This window comes from Protopterus annectens, chromosome 2.part1 (assembly GCF_019279795.1).
Source record: "Protopterus annectens isolate FY-2018-M chromosome 2.part1, PAN1.0, whole genome shotgun sequence".
NCBI lineage: Eukaryota > Metazoa > Chordata > Ceratodontiformes > Protopteridae > Protopterus > Protopterus annectens.
Window position 1 is genome coordinate 1,871,521,887 of NC_056729.1, and position 21,497 is coordinate 1,871,543,383.

General features: G+C 38.1%; 1 protein-coding gene across 1 annotated transcript in view; it reads left to right on the forward strand.

Moving 5' to 3' along the window:
- The first annotated feature begins 3,553 nt into the window (after nt 1-3,553).
- Nucleotides 3,554-21,497, forward strand: part of LOC122795056 (coagulation factor XI-like) — a 207,173-nt gene continuing 189,229 nt past the window's right edge. Inside the window, exon 1 of the mRNA XM_044063632.1 lies at nt 3,554-3,691. Within this exon, the coding sequence (XP_043919567.1) occupies nt 3,582-3,691 (110 nt within the window). The 5' untranslated portion in view covers nt 3,554-3,581. The remainder of the gene's footprint in view (nt 3,692-21,497) is intronic.

The window sequence follows — 21,497 nt, forward strand, 5'->3', positions numbered from 1 at the left end:
CGCTGCCACGGTGGTGCAGTGGTTAGTGTTGCCACCTCACAGCAAGAGGTTCTCCAGTTCGATTCGCAGCTGGGGTGCCTTCTGTGCGGAGTCTGCATGTCCTCCCTGTGGTCACGTGGGTTTCCTCCCAAAGACATGCTGTAGATGGATTGGACACTCTAAATTGGCCCTAGGTGTGAGTGTGTGCATATGTGTGCCTTCTGTAGAAGGTTGGGTGCTGGGCTGGCAACTCGACACTGTAAAACTCCACTGCCAATCATGAGCAGACAGGTGATCTGCTGTGGCGACCCTTAACCGGGAAAAAGCTAGAAGAAGAAGTCCTCAAAGCCACCACATTTGTTTATGAGGGACACAACCAAAAATATCTGGTAAACATTTGGGCATTCCACAGCATTCTTAGAAGTGAGCCCTTTTCCCCACACACCTCTTAACCTCTTAGCACAAAAATTCTGGACAAAAGTGTAAAACCAGAGAAAGATTTTAAATATAACTCATAAACTTACAAGGATGCTGGAATAACAGTTTTTTTCATTAGAATGCATTTTGCAAAGAATATGAAGTCTGAAACTTAGACATCCAATAATATTTTAGTAACATCAGTCCTCAATGTTTTGCTTGAAGACCACAATTTTTATGAGACCAGACCAAAAACTTTGAGGCAAATATAGACTTCCTGCAGCTTTCACACAACCTCTCTCCTTTACCTCTTAACTTCTTAGCAGAAGAACTCTAGACAAAGCCAAAATAAATAATGGTTGAACAAAAGCATACAATCAGTGAAAGATTTTAAACACTGCTTTTATAAACTTACAGAGATGCTAGAATGACATGGTTTACAATGGCATGCATTTTTGTGAGGGATATGAAGTCTGAAACTGAAACGTGTATTATTTGGTAACTTCAGTCCTCACAATTTTGTTGCATGACCACCAAAAATATCAGGCAAATGTGGACATTCTCTGACATTCTCACATCTCTAAACCCCCAACCTCTCAACCTTTCAGTGCAAGAATTTTGCACAAAACAAAAAAATAATCCATAGGAAAAATGCATAAAATCAGGGAAAGATGTTAAACATCACTTTTCTAAACTTATGAAGATGCTACACTAACAGGTTTTGCATTATCAAGCACTATGTGAAGGATATTAAGTCTGAAACTCAAAAGCCTATTATTTACAGACTTCATTCCTCAATGCTTTGCTAGAAAACCGCATTTTATGAGGAACAGATCAAAAATATCAAGCAGAAATCTGGCATTCTATAATATTCTCATAGCCCGTCTTGCTGCTCCCATACCCCTTAACATTTTAGCACAAGAATTCTGGACAAAGTAGAAAGTAATAGAAGGACCGCGGCATAAAATTAGGGAAAACCTTTAAACATTGCCTTTATAAATGTATAAACTTGGTAAAATAACAGGTTTTGCTTAAAACCCAATTTTGAAACTGCAGTCCTTAATGTTTTGCCCCAAAAATGCAACAGAGTTCAGAAGAAACCTTTCTCATATGTGCCAAACAGAAATGCCAAAGACCACGAACTCTACTCCTTCCACTACGTTGCAAACCAGTTAGTTCACAGATAACCCAGTTGTTTGATAAACGCTTTTATTCACCACATATAACACATGCATTTTCGTCCTAACCAAAGGACTTCATCAGACAAATTACATAAATTCACACCAACTTAAATAGTTTATACTGCTAATGGCTTGATCCAAACTCCAATAAAATCATTGTTTTAAAATTTAAACAGACAAATCACATTACACATTCCATGCATATTAATGCCTTCCTTTTTAAAGTGCCTTGTGCTTTAATTAATGTTACCCTATGTACATTTATCAAGTCTTCTAATAACTATTTAAATATACAATAAATAATTACATATAAATATTTATTTAAAAACTTCTGATTTAAAATGTTTCTCTAAAAAACATGTTTTATTCTAAAAAATAGGACAAGTGTATTCACATATTCATTTGTTCTAGTGTCTTTCTTCTCTATCTACTTTGTGAATGTATTTACCCCCTCTAGTGTCCATTTGTTAAAATTACATTGAATTTAATTTAATTAAATATTATTAGCTCTTATTTTGAGAAGTGGGGAAATGGTTATAAACTCATTCATTCCAGGTTTTGTACTTGCGTCTCGTATGTGCCTACATTTGCACATATATATTATGGTTCAAACCTTTATTTACTATAAGAGTGACACCTAGAAGTCAGGGCCACCTGATATCCTCCTTCCCCTCAAAAAATGCGTCGTACATGCTAACACAAAAGCATATGTCAGCCTGAAAACTGACAGACCAAAAATGTGAGGTCAGCATTTATTATGGTGATCATTTACCCTTCAGATATAGAGGAGTCACAAATGTCTGATTCTCATGCCTCACAGTTACCCCCCCCAACCAAAAAATAAATAAATAAAAAACAGCGACTCACCTTTTCTGCAGTTGGTGTTAGGCTGCTGCTGAGCATCTGAGAATAGCTTAGCCTCATGGCAGCCCCATTTCTGTACAGATCTTTGTGGGTTGTTCTGAAAAGGATAACTTTCAGGTGTTTAGAGATACTGGCAATTGAAGAACCTCTTAGACTCCTTTCCCAGTGATCACCACTAGAAGACTTGTCAGTACGTAGCTCTCCTCACTCCAGTAAATCCACCAGCCATGTCTCCATGAAAGAACACGACACAAAAACTCTTGTACTACAAAGTCTAGTAGCAAGAATAAAAACACTTGCAGCATGTGCCTTTCTAGAGGCAGATCTTCACTGATGCAGAGGAGTTACATGCTTTACTTGGACCATTCAGATGTTTGTTTCATCACTTCCTCACTGGAGGAACTTTACAAAAAAAAAAAGGCTTGTTGAGCTACTTAAACCAATCAGGTATTTGCTTCACTGAAGCAGACCTGATGGATCACAGCTTTTTGATGGCATCACCTCTTGACTCTGGAATTAGTGGAAATACTATTAGAAAAAAAGGCTAATGGAGTTGGCATAACAGAACCCCACCTGTGGGGAGGCTGCATCTCCTTAGGGGGTCCTTCCCAGCTGTGAGATATCCAGGGTCTCAAAACCCATAGGTTGGTGGGTGCCTAAATCTGGCTATGACCCTAGAGATATGCGAGCAGAGTCATCAATCCTCTCTGCCCACTCTCCCAAGCAAGCTGCTCAAAAGTCTAGGTAGCTAATGAAAGGTATTATCTAACTCCATCAAGGAACTGGCTGAGGCTGGTAAATTAAATTAAGAGATGCTGTGATAATAGCAGTTTTTGGAAATACTGCTGATGTATTTAAATTATAAATAATATATATACCATATCATGCACAGCTGCTGTAGTAGAATGTTGGATCAGATAATGAATAATGTAGATCTTCAGCTTCATCAGTTTATCACCTGGCATCTAGCAGAGAAAAAGTAAAATGTTAAGCATTTAAGAGTATTTCATGAAAGAGTACTGCTTCTATGCTCTAACTGTTGCTGTGTACTGAGACGCATAAGTGATTTGTAGCTTGTTTCTGGTTTCAGGATGTATAATATCATTGAATACAGATATAGCCTTATCTGGAAAAGAAATAATGCAGGTGTTGTCGCCAAGTGCAGAGTATTGTCAGATGGCCTGCTCACAACTTCCACAGTGTGAATTATTTACTTTCTTCACTAAGGATTATAAGAACACCACTGCAAGGTAATTATTATACTGTCTTCATACATTTCCATATTTTGCTTATGCACATTCAGACATGTCATGTATTCATATGCATTTTGGATGCATGCTTATTTAATTTGTATAGAATTTAGAAATTACTTGAAAGCACTGAGTGCTAAATAAAAGCAGTGCCTATAAATTAAAAAAAAGATAAATGAAGTTATGAGTTCTGCATTTTTCTTATATATTTAATCAGAAGGTATTTTTATAAAAAAAGATATAATTGCTTCTTGGCCTTTTGATTAAGCTCAAGTGTATTGTAGTATAAAATAACTTCTGTGTTCATCTTCTGTCAGATGAATGTTTTGGCTGAATAAAATGCCTCACTAGTTTTTTTTTTAGTATTTAATATATGCATTTTTTTTTCAAAACAGGGCAAATTGTTTCCTCACAACTAATTATTCCAGTGCATGTTTGTAAAATAATAAATAGATGTTGGCAATACTTCTACATCAACAAGCATCAAAAAAGTTGAACAAACTCATGCCTCCAGGGTCAATTCAAAAAGAACTATTTATAGAACAAACAGACGTAAGCGCTTTCATAGTTAATCTAACATCTTCTTCAGATGTTAAAAGACATAAGACAAAAGTCCTTTTATATATGCAACAGTACATCACCTCCCCTAATTATTCTTTCCTATCTAATTAAATCCTAACTGAATTTTATAGTGCCTTCACACAAATTCATAATACAATGCTGCAATAATATATGAAAAGACATTAAATAGTAAACATCATATAAAATGTATAAAAAAAGTATAGCTACACATATACAAATACTTTTGCAAAAATCTAAAACCTCATTTCTTCCTACAAATATGAATATAAAAGCTGCTGTAAAACTTTATACTGGTGCTAATTGACTTCCACAATTTGTGGAATTTATCCCAGGGCAATGAAACAATTGTCCCATAGCACAACAGAACACACAATGCACTAAATACAACCCATACAAGTGGGGGGGGGGCTTTGTCCCCACCCACCCCCAACTATAGATACCAACTCCGAGATTGCACTACAGTGGGTAAAATTGTGAAAGCGGATTTCAATGGGTTTGTGTCAATGGAGAAGTGTTTGATGGAGATGTCTTTCGATGAACTAGTATAGACCTAATTGGCTTATATGTACATAAAAGTTGTAAGAGGATCAGCCTCTGTTTTTTTTTTAAGAAGGCAGTATGAATGAATGTTTCTCATCTAAAAATTTGAAAAATATAGCCTTACATGTAGGTGTCATTGAAATGTTGAATTGAGTCTACTTTTCAGGTGTGATTGCTTTCCAAATCAATGGAATGTTGAACTTAATCTGTTGTACATGGTGCCATGATACTAATTCTTAGGTGATACATTTACAAGTTGTTACTTAAACTGCTCTGATCGTAACAACTACCTGAAAAAAAAATGTTATACCCTAATAAGAATTAATTTTATATGATTATCCCCAGGAAAGTCACACAACTTTCTGGTAACCGAGTGAAACTCCAAATTTTAATTATGAATGACCACAATTATGAAAGCGGGCTTCTTTTATACCCCTTTGTTAGGGCATTTGGCTCCACACAACCTACTTCAAAATAAGCATATAAGATGATGCAATTTGGGTAATAAGGCAAATCACAAACCATGCTTTCATAGTTGTGGGAATTCATAGTTCTTAGTTTCATATTCATAACAGGCACTCCAAGTATTTGCATGTAAAAATGCCTTCTGGAAATGTTATTAAAAGAGGAAATTCTCTGAAAATGTATAATAACTGACCATATTCCTTTCAGAATTTCTGTAAAAGATTTTTCTTTGACTATTATTAATGTAGTGAAAGATTTTGACACTGCAACATGTATTACTTATTCTTCAATGTGTTATTAGTATGAATATATAAACATAATGTTAAATTTAGCTATGGAAATTTTAAAGATCCACTGAGTATTTTATTTACAGTTCCACTTTTCCATTTTGTTGTAATATTTTACTCTAATTTTTAAGACCCAAGGTATGGATTTAGATGTGACTGTCTAAATCATTCACAAATAATCTGATGGATGACAGTGACTCGGTTCATAAATATTCTGTGATATTGTAAGCATCAGCCTCGGTGCCTTTATTAGAATTACTGATAAACATTCTGTCTATGTAGGTAAGGTTAAACAATAACAGCAAAAAAAAAAAATCTGTGGTATCTCTCAAAGTCTCAGAAAACCCAGCATGCGACCTATACTTGGTCAAAAACAAACCAAGAAGAAGCTTTGCAGTATGGAGGGTGTGATGTTCACTTCCTGAATTATGTTAAGCACATAGTTCATTAATAAAAATCTAAGTGTAAGATATTTGTTTTAAAATAATAAACTAGAAAATAGTAGGCAGTCCGCAGATGAGTTAAGAATGAAATATACTTTATTGAAACAGACTGACAAAGAATCCTAGTTCAGTATAATGAAGAGTATCAGAACATTTATTATTTATATATAATCAGGTTGTTTGGAGCAGGGGAGTGGTTACACAAGGTGGTTTTGTTAAGAGCAATAAAAGCATTACTATCATTCCTTTAACCATGTCCCCCTCCCCTTCCCACTTACCACCATAGTGTAATCAGAGACTGTGCTACCTAAAACTGAAACAAATTACAATATAAAATCAGCTTATTAACTCTTTTCATAGGCTAACCAAATAATCCAAACTTTATTAATTAAGAAACTCACTAACAAAATGACTAACAAACTAACTAAAAGACCTACCACTAGACACCTATCAGAATAACTATTAATAAGTATAAACTTAACCACTTTTAACAAAGATAATTTCCTTATCAAATAAATACTTCATCAGGTTTGTGTGTCGATAAATTATAAAATGAATAAACACTTGTATAAATCTACAAGTGAAAACCTAAGTAGAATGAAAACCAAAAATATAATTGATAAGATGGAAATGATAATTGTTAAAAATAGAGTACTAATGCCATGAGGATCTGTTAAAGTGTGCCATCTAACTAGGAAAATGTGTAAGAGTGTACTCAAGAATAATTACAACTGATAAAAAAAAAAAAATATATATATATATATATATATATATATATATACATATAGGTTCATAGGTTGGTACTAGGCTATCGGCTCTAAGGCCTATGCAAGCCTAGCCATAACAATTCCCTGGATATTTCATAGTTCATAGTTTGGTTCACAATATTTACTTCTCTGGGCCCCTGTCTAGCAGGACGACTGACATGGTCCCTGGGGTGAATTTCTTATCTCCCATCCAATCATGTCACACCTATATATATATATATATATATATATATATATATATATATATATGTATATATATATATATATATATATATATATATATATATATATATATATATATATATATATGTATATATCTTCTTATTCTTTCGACTGCTCCCATTAAGGGTCGCCACAGCAGATCAACTGTTTCGTTTTCTTCCTGTCCTCTGCATCTTGCTCTGTCACAACAACCACCTGCATGTCCTCTCTCACCACATCCATAAACCTTATCTTAGGCCTTCCTCTTTTCCTGTTACCTGGCAGCTTCATCCTTAGCATCTTTTTCCCAATAAACTCTGCATCCCTCCTCAGCACATGTGCAAACCAACATAATCTTGTCTCTCTGGCTTTTTCTCCAAACCTTCCAACCTGGGCTGACCCTCTAATATACTTATTCCTAATCCTTTCCATCCTTGTCACATCCAGCTCAAATCTTAACATCTTCAACTCTGCCACGTCAAGCTCTGACTCCTGACTTTTTGTCAGAGCCACTGTCTACAACCCATAAAACATAGCTGGTTTCACTACCCTCTTGTAGACCTTCCCTTTCACTCTTACTGGTACTTGTCTGTTACAAATCACTTCTGACACTCTTCTCCACCCACTCCATCCTGCCTGTACTCTCTTCTTCACCTCTCTTCCACACTCACCATTACTCTGAACTGTTGATCCCAAGTACTTAAACTCATCCACCTTCACCACCTCTACTCCCTGCATCCTCACCATTCCTCTATCCTCCCTCTCATTCACACAGATATATTCTGTCTTAGTCCTGCTGACCTTCATTCCTCTTCTCTCCAAAGCATATCTCCACCTCTCCATGGTCTCCTTCACCTGTTCCCTACTCTCACTACAGATCACAATGTCATCTGCAGACATCATAGTCCACGGAGACTCCTGTCTGATCTCATCTGTCAACCTGTCCATCACCATTGCAAATAAGAAAGGGCTCAGAGCTGATCCTTGATGTAATCCCACCTCCACCTTAAACGCATCCGTCACTCCCACCGCAGACCTCACCACTGTCACACTACCCTTGTACACATCCTGTACCACTCTTACATACTTCTCTGATGCTCCCGACTTTCTCATACAATACCACAACTCCTCTCTAGGCACTCTGTCATATGCTTTCTCTAAATCCACAAAGACACAATGCAACTCCTTCTGACCTTCTCTGTACTTTTCCATCAACACTCTCAGAGCAAACATTGCATCTGTAGTGCTCTTTCCTGGCATGAAACCATACTGTTGATCACTAATAACCACCTACCTTCTTAACCTAGCTTCCACTACTCTTTCCCATAATTTCATGCTGTGACTGATCAGTTTTATCCCTCTGTAGTTAATACAGCTCTGCACATCACCCTTATTCTTAAAAATCGGTACCAAAACACTTTCTCCATTCCTCAGGCATCCTCTCACTTTCCAAGATTTCATTAAACAATCTAGTTAAAAACTCCACTGCCATTTCACCTAAACACCTCCATGCTTCCACAGGTATGTCATCAGGACCAACAGCCTTTCTGTTCTTCATAGCTATCCTTACTTCCTCCTTGCTAATCCACAGCACTTCATGATTCACTATCCGCACATCATCCAACCTTCTCTCCCTCTCATTCTCTTCATTCATCAGCCCCTCAAAGTACTCTTTCCATCTCCTCAGCACACTCTCCTCGCTTGTGAGTATGTTTCCCTCATTATCCTTTATCACCTTTACCTGCTTCACATCTTTACTAGCTCGGTCCCTCTGTCTAGCCAATCGGTACAGGTCCTTTTCTCCCTCCTTAGTGTCCAACCTTTCATACAACTCTTCATATGCCTTATCCTTAGCGTTCACCACCTCTCTCTTTGCCATGCACCTCATCTCCTTATACTCATGTCTACTTTCTTCATCTCTCTGACAATCCCACTTCTTCTTTGCCAACCTCTTTCTCTGTATACTCTCCTTTACTTCCTCATTCCACCACCATGTCTACTTCCTCTGTCCAGATGTCACACCAAGCACCTTTCTAGCCATCTCCCTTACTAGCTCTGCTGTAGTTACCCAGCTATTCGGTAACTCTTCACTGCCACCCAGTGCCTGTCTTAACTCTTCCCTGAACATCACCTCACAATTACCCTTTTTCAGTTTCCACCATTTGATCCTTGGTGCTGCCCTCACACTCATTCTCCTCTTCTCGATGTTTTATATATATAAATAAAATAAAAAAATGTGTATAAAAGCACATGGTTCAGCTATTTTAAGTCCATATGGAGTATTTCTGATGGTTCCACATATTAGGGTACATTTGTTTTCAAACATTTTTATACACATTGTTTCATTATATAGGTGTTGTATATATGCCTTCAGGATGTTTTATTAATCTTGCAGAGGAGGTTGAGGTCCCCTGAGTGTTTCTAATATCACTGGATGTCCGATTATGCCATAGGTCTGATAGAAAATAGTATTTTGAGACTGTATACATGTGACAGAGGTCTCATAAGATCATAGGAGGTTGCTAGGCTATTGGCCCCGAGGCTCTTAAAAGCCTAGTCAATAGTTTAGCCCATGTTTAGACAAATAAGAACCCAATGCCCCTGTCCAGCAGGACACTGGTGGAATTCCAGGGGTATATTTTCTGTTTCCCATCCAGTTATCCAGGTTGCACTTAAAAAGGGGTAAAGAGGTACTCTGCTTGATGTGGAGAGGGAGTCTATTCCATAGATGGGCGATTCTCTGGGACACAAATCTGTCCCCACCAACAAGTCTTGTTGATGTCTCAGACCAGGTTGAGGCCATGCATGCAGGTTACTCGAGTGGAGCTTGCCTTGCGGATATGCAGTAGTTCCATCAAGGTGGGGTCCGTAATCGCCTTGTATGCCAGACAGAGGTCACCTCTGAGGAGTTTGTATGAAACTGAGTAGAGGGATGGGGCTATTAGTCTGTGTATGGTAGATGTTTGAGGCCCTGAATTCTCCTGGTGTGGAACCTCTGTGGTCTCTCCAGCTGCTGCATGTGCTTTGTGAGGTAGATGCCGAATGGGGCATTGTACTCAGTAATGGGCCTTATAAGGGAAGAATAGAGGGATGTTATGACCTTCTTGTCCCTGGATGAGATACCCATACTTATGAGTGGTCCATGTACAAGGCTTTCCGTACAATGGAAGGAACATGGTGGTCAAACATTAGGTTGCTATCAACCTGGGTACCCAAATCCCTCACAACTGATTGTGTGCTTAGGACATTGTTATTAATGTGACAATATGTGTTGACGTCACTCTCCCCAAAGGGGGTGATGATGCATTTTTTTGGTATTCAGTTTGAGGCCATGTTTCTGGCACCAGTCATTTATCTGAGTAAGACCCTCCTGGAGGATGTCCACATCACTAGGGAAATTGATGACAGCACTCAGCTTGCAGTCATCTGCAAACTTGGTCAACCATAGCACACTGGTTTTGGCCTGCACCTCAGAAAAGTATATCTCAAATAACAGAGGCCCCAAGACTGAACCCTGGGGTACATCATTTGTTACTACAGGTCTACTGCTTGAGGAGGCTTCCCCTATTTTGACTACACAGGTTCTATCAGTGAGCCAGTTTGCTATCCATCTGGTAATGTATGGATTGATGCCTAGTTGAGAGAATTTATCTATTATGCCGGAGTGGGGAATATTGTCAAAGGCTTTGGCCAGGTCAAGGTAGGCGGTGTGCACTGTTTTCCCCTAGTCCATGGCTTTGGTGACTGTCTCAAAGAAATTGACCAAATTTAGCTGACATGACCTCCCCTTGACAAAGCCAAACTGTGTGGGATTGAGTGTTTGGAGGTTGCCAATGTCCTTGTTAATGAGGTCCATGATAATCCATTCTATGGCCTTGCAGATCAGGCTAGTTAGGCTGATGGGTCTATAATTTCCCAGATCGGTGGACGGTCCGCCTTTGTGTAAAGGGATGACAGTGGCTGTTGTTTTTTGTTTTTCATTTTGACATTCTGGATGTCAGAGTTATGAGGGTCTACATTCAGAATGTTTAATCAAATAACATAAATCCCATAAATCTCACTGTGATTCAACTTGTATCTCTGAAATGAATTGAAGGAACTCTGTGGTATCTTTAATTATAGACCTAATGGATGGTAAAAGTATTTGAAATGAATTTTCCAGAAATATATTGGGGGGGGGGGTCCTGTCAATGAGCCTTGTCTTAGTACAGTCAGTATACCTGGTGGGGGTTGTCTGTTCTTATGAACAGACTATGCCAGGTAAGGTTCATTCACCATAATACGGCCATTAGTTTTTATAGTCTTTATACACAGTATAGGTATTGTTTGAGACCTGTATCTATGCAAATGAAACATTACTTCATTTTGTATGGAACTACAACTCATGCAATAGTAGCATGCAAACTAATTTTTAAAAAACACCCAAACAGTATGGCATGAATGAGCCTGATCTTGCTTGATCTGGTAGGTAAGCAGAGTTGGGCTTGGTGGTACCTAAGCTGGGTTTGTCTTGGCGGTACATAAGCAGGCTCAGGCTTGGTTAGTATTGGGAATGGGTACCACTTGGTTAAAAATGATGGTTTCTCTAGCTATAGATTTGGGGAATGTGGATTGCTTTAGTCAGGCAGGAATGACTGAAAAATAAAGTGACACTGCACTGGGGACCAATTCAAACTGACAACAATCTGTGTTGACCATTGAATCAGTGTTTGGGATTTAATTATGGTTTTACAGAGGTGTGTGACCTCATTCTGGAATTCTAACTGCTTAATAGCTTATTCCAGTTCTGAAATGATTCCAAAGGGCATAAGAATTACCTTGAGTCAGCAGTTGGGTCTCCTGATGTGGTGTTATTACAACAGTATCAGCCTCAGGTTTGTTTGTTTGTTACTTTTTTACAGAAGTCTTATGAGACACAGTAGGCGATATTAAGCCTAATATTAAGCACAGAAGTGGAAAAGAAAAGACAAATTGCAGAGACATTTTACTCGGATGTAAAATATGATGCTTTATTACAAGAATATTCACAGGAAGTTGCACTCACACTAAGACGTTATCCTGTTCGATTCTCAGCTAGACCGTCTTCTGTGTGGAGACATGCGTGAATGGGCGTACCTTCGTTGAAGGTTGTGCATCAGGGCCGGCAACACGTAACGTAAAAATCTACTGCCAATCATTAGCGGACCGGAGCTCCGCTGTGTCGACCCCTAACTGGGAAAAGCTGAAATACACAACATTCACAGGAAGTTGCTAGACTGAGTGAGGAATATAAAGCTGAAAAAAATAAAGACATACCAACATGATTTGAAGATTATAAGCTAGAGGTTTTACATGGAAGAAAGGAAAAGAACAAGCAGATCTGTTTGTTTCCAGGAAGGTAATGTGAGTAGGTACTGCCCTAAGTATATTGAGAAAGGAAAAGGGCAACATACTAAATCTATATTAAAATGGTTCGACTTCAAAACATGGAAAACTCATAACATCGAATTTCAAAACAGCAAGACCATGACATCGAAAATTCAAAACATCGAAAAATCATAACATTGAATTTCAAAACAGCGAGACCATGATATCGAAAATTTAAAACATCGAAAACTTATAACATCGAATTTCATAACATTGAAAATATATAAAATCGAGTAGTATATCATCAAACATGTAAATGTTAGTTTATTCTGTTAATCTTTATATAGTGTTTATTTTGCCACTTTGTATGTGTTTTTGGCCATGTAGGTAACTGATTTAGACATTATGTGTACATTCTTTACTGTGATCGCGATACAGTGGGGTTTGGAACTTAACTTTTTCCTACTGTAGTGCGATCTCGGAGTTGATATATTTAATCCTCTGCAGAAACATAGTAAAAAGTTTGTTTGTTCATTTGGTGTTGTTATAGGTGGAGAGGATGTTATTTATATTTGCTTTGTAGTTTTTGATGTTGTGTTGCAAAGTTTCAGTGTTTTGAGTTTTCGATGTTATGAGTTTAAGATATTTTGAATTTTTGATGTTATGGTCTCTCGGTTTTGAAATGAATAGGTTCGTAGGTTCATAGGTTGGTACTAGGCTATCAGCCCTAGGGCCTATACAAGCCTAGCCATAACAATTCCCTGGCTATTTCTTCCCACACTATTTACTTCCCTGGACCCCTGTCTAGCAGGGTGACTGACATGATCCCCAGGGTGAATTTCCTTTCTCCCATCCAATCGTCAAGGTTCCTTTTGAAGAGGACCAAAGAGGCACTCTGCTTGACATGTATGGGCAATCTATTCCAGAGTCTGGGGAGTCCCTGGGTCAGGAACCTATCCCTCCAGCATGTTTTGTTTATTGTGGTGACAAGGTTTAGCTCCCTGGAGCGTGTGGCTCTGAGGGATTGGGATTTCTTTAAGTGTAGCATGTCCAACAGCTGTGGGTTTGACATGGCCTTGTATGTTAAGCAAAGATCACCTCTGAGTAGACAATATGCGACAGAGTATAGCTGGAGTTTTTGAAGGTGGTCAGCATAGTGCATCTGCTTTAGGCCTGTGATTCTTTTAGTGAGGTATTTCTGTGGCCTTTCCAGTTGTTGCAGATGTCTTGAGAGGTACATACCAAACGGGGCATTGTATTCTATAATGGGTCTAATGAGGGATGAGTACAGTGGGACAATGACCTCCTTTTTTCTGGATGAAAAGCCCTTAGTGATGAGGTGTGCCACATAGAAGGATTTCCTGACTGTTGTGGCGATGTGGTTATCGAAGGTGAGACCGCTGTCCACCTGTGTCCCTAAGTCTCTTATCACACTTTTGGTATTTAGTGTACTGCCACCTATATGGTAATTCACGGATACATGTTTTTCCCAAAGGGGATAACTATACATTTCTTGGCATTGAGCTTGAGCCCATGGCTCTGGCACCAAGCATCTGTTTCTGTAAGGCCCTTTTGTAGAGTATCCACATCATTTGGGGATTCAATAATGGTTCCCAGTTTGCAGTCATCTGGGAACTTTGTTAGCCAGAGTCCCTTAGTGTTGGCCTGTACTTCAGAGAAATAGATGCCAAACAAGAGTGGTCCCAGGACTGAACCCTGAGGTACTCCACTTGTCACTTGTCTGGAGCTGGATTTGGAGTCGGCTACTTTAACAGTGTGGGTTCTATCAGTAAGCCAGTTAGCAACCCATTGGGTGATGTAGGGATTAATGCCCAGCTTAGTAAGTTTATCTATGATTCCAGAGTGGGGGATGGTGTCAAAGGCCTTGGCAAGGTCTAGATAGGCTGTGTGGACCACCTTACCCTTGTCCATGGCTCTGGACACTGATTCGAAGAAGTCAATCAAGTTCAGGAGACAAGATCGGCCCTTCACGAACCCAAACTGGGTGGGGTCCAGTGTTTGAAGGTTGCCAATGTCTTTGTTTATAAGTTCCATGATAATACGCTCCATGGCCTTGCAGATAAGGCTTGTCAGACTGATGGGATGGTAGTTTCCGGGATCCAAGGTGGATCACCCCTTGTGGAGTGGGATAACTGTAGCTGTGCACCACTCAGTGGGCACGAAACCTGAGGTGAGGCTATGATTAAACATGACACTTAGGTGAGGTGCCAGTTCATATTGTAGTTCATGTAGTACACAGCCCGGGATGTCATCCGGTCCCAATGTTAGGTTTTCGACATTTTGAAGTAGAACTATTAAAGTATACAAACACTTCAGACTCTGCAACTACAGATGGTTCTTCCTCTTGTATAGATACTGATTATGTTTCAGCTGGTGGCTCTAGAGATGTATAAGGGTGGGTGAAAAGAATACCTGCACTTATACAAACTGCTGATTATTTTTTCCTACCCATTTGGGAGCAGCAAATTGAGGAACAGTGGTAGAAAACACATTCATCACTGCCCAGATAGATGCAGTGTTTCAGAACATTCTAAATGCTTAAGCATCGAACAATAAAAGAATATGAATGATTTACAGACCTATATTTTCCCTTACTAGCTTAGTGATGATGAATGCAGTGTTTTTAATAAAAGTTTACGATTTGTTAACTCTTATTATATTTCCTATGCACAGGTGGTTAACTGAGATGTTTTTGTTTATTACATTTATTTATTTATTTAGTTAGTTATTTAAAGGGAAAGCAACAGCGAGAGACCAACTAGGATGTGATTCCTTTTAAATATACTGGTTCAGCTTTTCAACCAGGCTATTTCATGATTATGAAGATGTTTAAGGAAGCCATTATTAAGGAATTATTTGTTGAACATGCTAGTGTATTAAGGAACATTAAAATAATATGAATAGGTAAGAATACAATGCACCGTATGGGACAGGAAGGATTGTTCTGTGGAAGCACACCAATCGTTAATGATTCCAGGTTCAAACGACAAATTGATGAATTTTTGTAATATTGTATAAAGTCTGGGACCTTTTGAAACACATTGAGAAAGGAATTGGTGGTAGAGCATCCAATCTTTCAATAGTTTTATATCCTGCCTAGAGTTCATATTAAAAGACAAAACCCTCCGGGTAACTGATAGTGTTGAGGTGAGGTTCATTGTCACAACCTCTCTTGATAGCCTTTAAAACACTTCTACCATCTATTAGGTCTATAATTAAAGGCATCACAAAGTTTCTCAATTAATTTCAGAGGTACAGGCTAAATCACACTGGTATTCATGTGGAGTGGATGTAAAAGCACTTCATACCACATTCCACATGATGAGAGCTTATTGACCTTAAAGTTTTAATTCGACCAATGTAATTTGTATCCAATTGAATTCAGTGATTTTTTTTATTTCAATTTGCAGAGCCACTTCTGCCCAAAAGCTATTGTTTGTTTTGAGAAGGATTTTTTTTTCCCTCCAGAGGTCATTACTGTGTCCGTGAATGAAAAACTGAGCAGATGCAGCCAAGTAACCATGCTGTGTTCCGCCTATCAATCCATGCAACACAGTTCTACAGGCACCTACAAACATGCAAACATATAAACACAAATACCAGCATTCATGCATCCTCAGATACCCAGACAGACATGCACACACACACACACACACACACACACACACACACACACACACACACACACACACACACACACACACACACACACACACACACTGCTTCATAGCACTTACCTACCTGCCTCGGTTAACTAAGCACGTGATTAGCACAAATCAGAGGCATACCTTTAAGTTTTTAGCTATAGGAAGGGTATTTGAGGATGTGAGGGGAGGTTACATACAAAATGTCACCGAGGAGGACCAAATGGATAGTGAGACTTAGGGCTGATACTGGTCATGGGTTAAATGAGTATGTTCCACTAAAACCTAAATTAAAATCAAGACCTCTTTTTGGATGACTTTTTTTGTATATGTTACTTTTGTAGCATTTTATGTATTTTATGCATGTAGGAATGTAAATGCACCAGTACTGAAAACATTTTATAGGAATGCTTTTCACTGTTTCGGAATTTAGGACCGATAGCTTTAAATGTATAGCAGATTTTAAATTGGTATATCATGTGACAGATTTGTATCATGTGACTTTGGATTAGGTGTGTATAAAGGAGTCAGTATTTTAGTGTGTAATAGCATCTGATGAAGTGGAGTTTACCTATGAAAGTTCTTGTGTTTTATTAAAACTTGATTTGTACTGGAACCTGAAGCTATCTCTGAGTCTTGCTGTCTTTTGTGGATTACAGGAGTTTGTATTTACATAGGACTCAGAAGCTTGGAAACATTGGTGGTTGTTTTGTTTGCTCTAATGTTTAAAAACTGCCGCATCTAAATACAAATAAATATTTTTTTAATTGACCTGAAGTCTGAAAAGCCTGAAGAGCAAGAACAAGAATAAAATAATTTATATTTTGTTGTTGTTGCTGACTATCTTATTATTTGGACTGCATTTTCCTCTTTTTAAAAACGTTATTTTAAATAAATATAAACTTCAAAATAAAAAGCCGGCTGAAGTCACTAACATGATGATTATGAACGAAACCACATGCTATTCTGGTAGAACATTTGGGAAAAGCTGTAAGATTTTAATAAAGTGACTTTCCTAAATGGCCTATTTTACTTGAGTTATGTTTCCCCCACTAGAATCCCTCTGCAGACCATCTGATTACAGATAAAACCACAGCTATGTTATGAAGCTTGTTAACTACTCTGTATGTATTTGGCTTTGGGGAGAAGCTAGCCATTATTAATAGTAGCTTTGGTTTTCTATAGAAATGTCGAACGGCACTACATCGACTGTGCTATAGTCGAACACGGAAGTTCAAAAATAGTAATGTCGACGACAAAAAAACAATCTAGGACTGTGTTTTAACATGGGCCGAGGTAGGGGAGATGTTTGTAGTTCTGAATAATACTGAACACCTACCTCGACCCATGTTAAAACCATTCCTAGATTGTTTTTTGACGTCAACATTACTATTTTCGAACTTCCGTGTTCGACTATAGTACAGTCGACGTAGTGCCGTTCAACATTTTAATAGTAAACCGTAGCTTTAGAAACTGAAATCTGGCAAACGTACAAGAGAAACTGAATCTCTGTCCTAAGAAGACATGTGGTGCTACAGATTAATACCTGCTAAACCTCTAGCAGCAGATTTCTTCCTTAGTAAACCGGTAGTTCACCACCTAGGGAGTCTTCAGATTCATTTCAATCCTAAAACAGCTTGGAAAGGAGATGACCTAGGGGCATACTCATTAGCTTTTAAAAAGCTGTTATCACACGATCTAACTAGACAGGTAATGAAGTTTTACATGGAATGGAAATTTTGATATATATGATTACCAGAAAATGAAACAAAGAGTTTTTACAGCAAAGAAAGAAACTTTACCAGTCTGTTAAAGTGTCATAACTGAACATTTTATTTGAACACACCAGAAGTTTAGAACTGCATGCAAATAATGTATGTAAAATTTTGGAAATCTTATATGTAGGTACACTTACAAGGCACTTGTAGTAACTTGAGAAAGTCATTTGGGTGGCTATGAGTTGCAGTACAGTATCTGTTACACATTGAATTTGCAGATTCTATATCAGATTTGTTTCAAAAATTGGGCTAGTAATAAGACTTCATCTATGGATGTTTTCTTGCCTATAGCAATGAGAAAAAATGCCAGCATTTGAAGTAGTTTGTTCTAAAACCTTTAGAAAAAGGCATATAAGCAAGTACTTACTAGTTAATGGCAACGAGACTTGCCTGTAAACATGGTAGAATTAGTCAACAAACTGCTATTCTGTGCCCGAAGTCATACAAATAGACTCTGATAATCCTGAACTAACAAGTTCAAGATGTTTTGAATCTGTATTCTGCCATTGTGTTACCAATAAACTTTTCATGCATACCAATTGTAATAGATGAGAAATAATTATTTGGACTGTTAGATTCAGCCAGCATGATTATACTTGTAAAATCACAATATATTTGCAAACATAAAACAGCTAGGAAGCATAAAACTGAAGTTGTATGTGTACATGGAGTGAAGAGGTAATATATTGTAATGCAAGTAGAAATGCAGACTTTATTGGATAAAGTTATACATCCTTTAGCTCTAATGTCTAATGTGTCCTCTGATGATTGTTGCTCAAGATTTTCCTAAGTTTAAAAATTGATGTAAGTGAATAAGGTTTAGTGAGATATAATGCCAGAAGTACATTTATTTATGTATTTATATATTTGTCTTTTGTTAACCAGGTTAGTCCAGCTGAGCCTGGAGCCCATTTTCACTGGAGACCTGAGCAGATAAGCTCCAACACAGTTAGATACAATTCATACAGCACAAAACTGTAAAGAAAGGAAAGTCTACAATAATATATGAAAGTATGGAACAGAAATCTCAATAATCAATCAATTAGAAAAACAATTACTATGTACTAAATAAGTGGTTACTGGTTATATCCTCCAAGAAATGACTACTACGTAGCACTGAGAATTGCCCTGATATACCATTACTAAAAAGTATTGAAAAAGCTCCTTATTTACAAGTTTACAAAGAAACCATTGGTAACATCACATTTCAAAATATCTGCATATACACAGGAAGAAGTAGAGAAGTAGGTGTGATTAGTGAATAAACAGATTAGAAAGAGAAGGGGTGAAGTGAAGGTTAGGTAGGATAGGACAGAGGCTCATGTTTGCTAGGTAGTTTTTCAACTCTTTTTTGAAACTAAGTGTTGAATTTGACTGATGTTAGGGAAGAGTTTGTTCCAGGCTAAGGACACTGTAAGTTTGTAAAGTAGCTTCCTTGTGTTCTTACTAGGTTTATAAATGTCCAGAAGGAGCTGGTCAGAGCTGCAGAGAGTATGAGAAGGAGTGTGAAGGGATACCAGAGGGGAAAGAGAAGGACAGGAGAAAGGTTTGTAGAGTAAGGAGTGAGTGGTTTGTAGTTGAGATAGAAACAGCAGTTCAGGGAATTCTAGCCATTGTAGTTTTTTTAACGGCGAGGCAGTGGTGAGGGTTATATGGTAGGAGGCAAATATAGCAATTTTGTTGCAAGTCTGTGCTAGTTTGTTTATTAAAGAAGCCTGCACATTAGTAAAGATAGGGGATGCACTGAGGAGGTAGGGAAAGAGGACTGCTTGTGCCAGAGCAGATTTAGATTTTGGAGTTAGGAAATTTTTATTTCTGTATAGTAGTCTGTTTTTTTTTATTTGTATTTTTTATACAGTGCTGAATATGCAGGTCAAATTTTAGTCGGTTGTTAATTAAGATGCTGAGGAGTTTTGTTCAGTTTAATGAGGGTGTTATCTCTAGATGTAATAGTGAAAGTAGATTTATGGTGGGAGAGAGCGTTAGGAATGAAAAGGAGGAGTTTGGTATTTTGGGGGTTTAGGATAAGATGGTTGTCAGTAACCCATTCCTCAATAGTGGGAAAAGAGGTTTGTGTAGTAGGCTAAAGGCCAGTGATGTTTTCTGAGAAAATGATAAAAGTCAAATCATCAGCATATTGTATCAGTGAGGAGTTAGAGTAGGATTTGTAGAGGATATTTGTGAATATGTTGACTAGTAAAGGTCCTAGGATTGAGCCTTGGGGGACTCTAGCCAGAGTAGGAAGGAAGGGGAGTAGGTGGTTGGTCATCTCACTGGTTGTTGTCTGTTGGAGAGGTAGCTAGACAACCAAAGGGTAGTAGATGAGGAGCAGTTGAGATCAGATCATTTAGTGAAGAGCTTAGAGTGGAAAAAAGTACTGAAAGTGTTAGAAAGAACAAGAAATAAGCAGGATTGTTTTTTTATCTCTGGCTTCTGCTACAGTTTGAGTGAAAGAGAAAAGGGCAGTGGAACTACCATGATTTGGCCTAAATCCATGTTGGGTGGGGTTGAGAAGGTTTACTTGAGTTAGGTAGATGATTAGCTGTGTATGTATACATTTATCAAGGATTTTGAAAGAGGAGAGAGGATAACTATAGGTCTATAGTTGGATGGGGTCTGTTGAGTTATCGCCTTTGTGAAGGGGAATAGTATAGAAAGATTTCCAGATGTCTGGCACAGTAAATTCTGAGATAGATCTGCTTACTAGTGTAGACATGCAGAAAGCTATGGAGTTGGCAGCTAGTTTAAGGAACAGTGGAAGAAGTTTGTCATAGGAGGGGGAACAGGGTTTGAGTTTGCCAAGCAGTGATTTAATACAAGTAGTGGGTACAGGTTTGAGAGAGAAAGGAGATGTTATGTTGGAGGGGGAGGTAGTGATAGAACTTTTAACTTGATCAGTTCTTGTAAGTTTGCTAATAGATTCAATGAAGTAAGAGAGATGGTTTCAAGTGGGGTCTTGTTTGGGAAGGGGATAGGGGTAGAAGGACTTCCTGGGTGGAGAAATTTGGTAATGGTTTGCCAGAATTTTTGGGGGGTTGATTGGTGGGAAAATTGGGTGCCTGAGTAGAATATTTTTTTGTCAGTGTTGATTTTCTCTTTGGTGAGGTTTCTAAGTTCTTTATAGTTTTGTGGTAATTCAGTAGAGTTTCTTTTAAGCCATTGTTTCCAAGTAGCATCTCTTTTTTCATAATGTAAGTTTCTTTTGTGAACCAGGGGGCTTGATTGGTTTTGATCTTTATTTTTCTAAGTGGAGCTAGTGAATTAGGAATTTCAAGGAAGGTATAGTTAAATTCTCATACAGCTTCATTGATGGCAAGTGCCAAACGTTGGACTAGTTTACTAGTGAAAGACTTTGATTAAAGGTTTCAGCATTGAAGGAGGAGAGATTATGGCAATCTCTGTAAAGGTGGGATTTGGGAGTTTGCAAAGAGTGTCAGCACACAAAGATGGGAAGGTCATCACTGAGAGAGTCAGATAGTGTGCCAGAGTTATGATGATCCAGTCCAGAGTGGGGTTGTTGTTAATTGTTCTTGTTTTGGCCAGTAAAATATGTAATAAGTTGACTGAAACTGTACAGGTTTATGCTAACCTTTGGACAGTTGGGGGCTAAAAGATTCCAGACAATGTTGACATGCCCAAGAATAATAGTCTCATAGGGTATTTGGACTGTGATCCATGGCAGGATGGATTCAATGATGGGAATATTATTACCAGGAGGGATATAAATAGTTG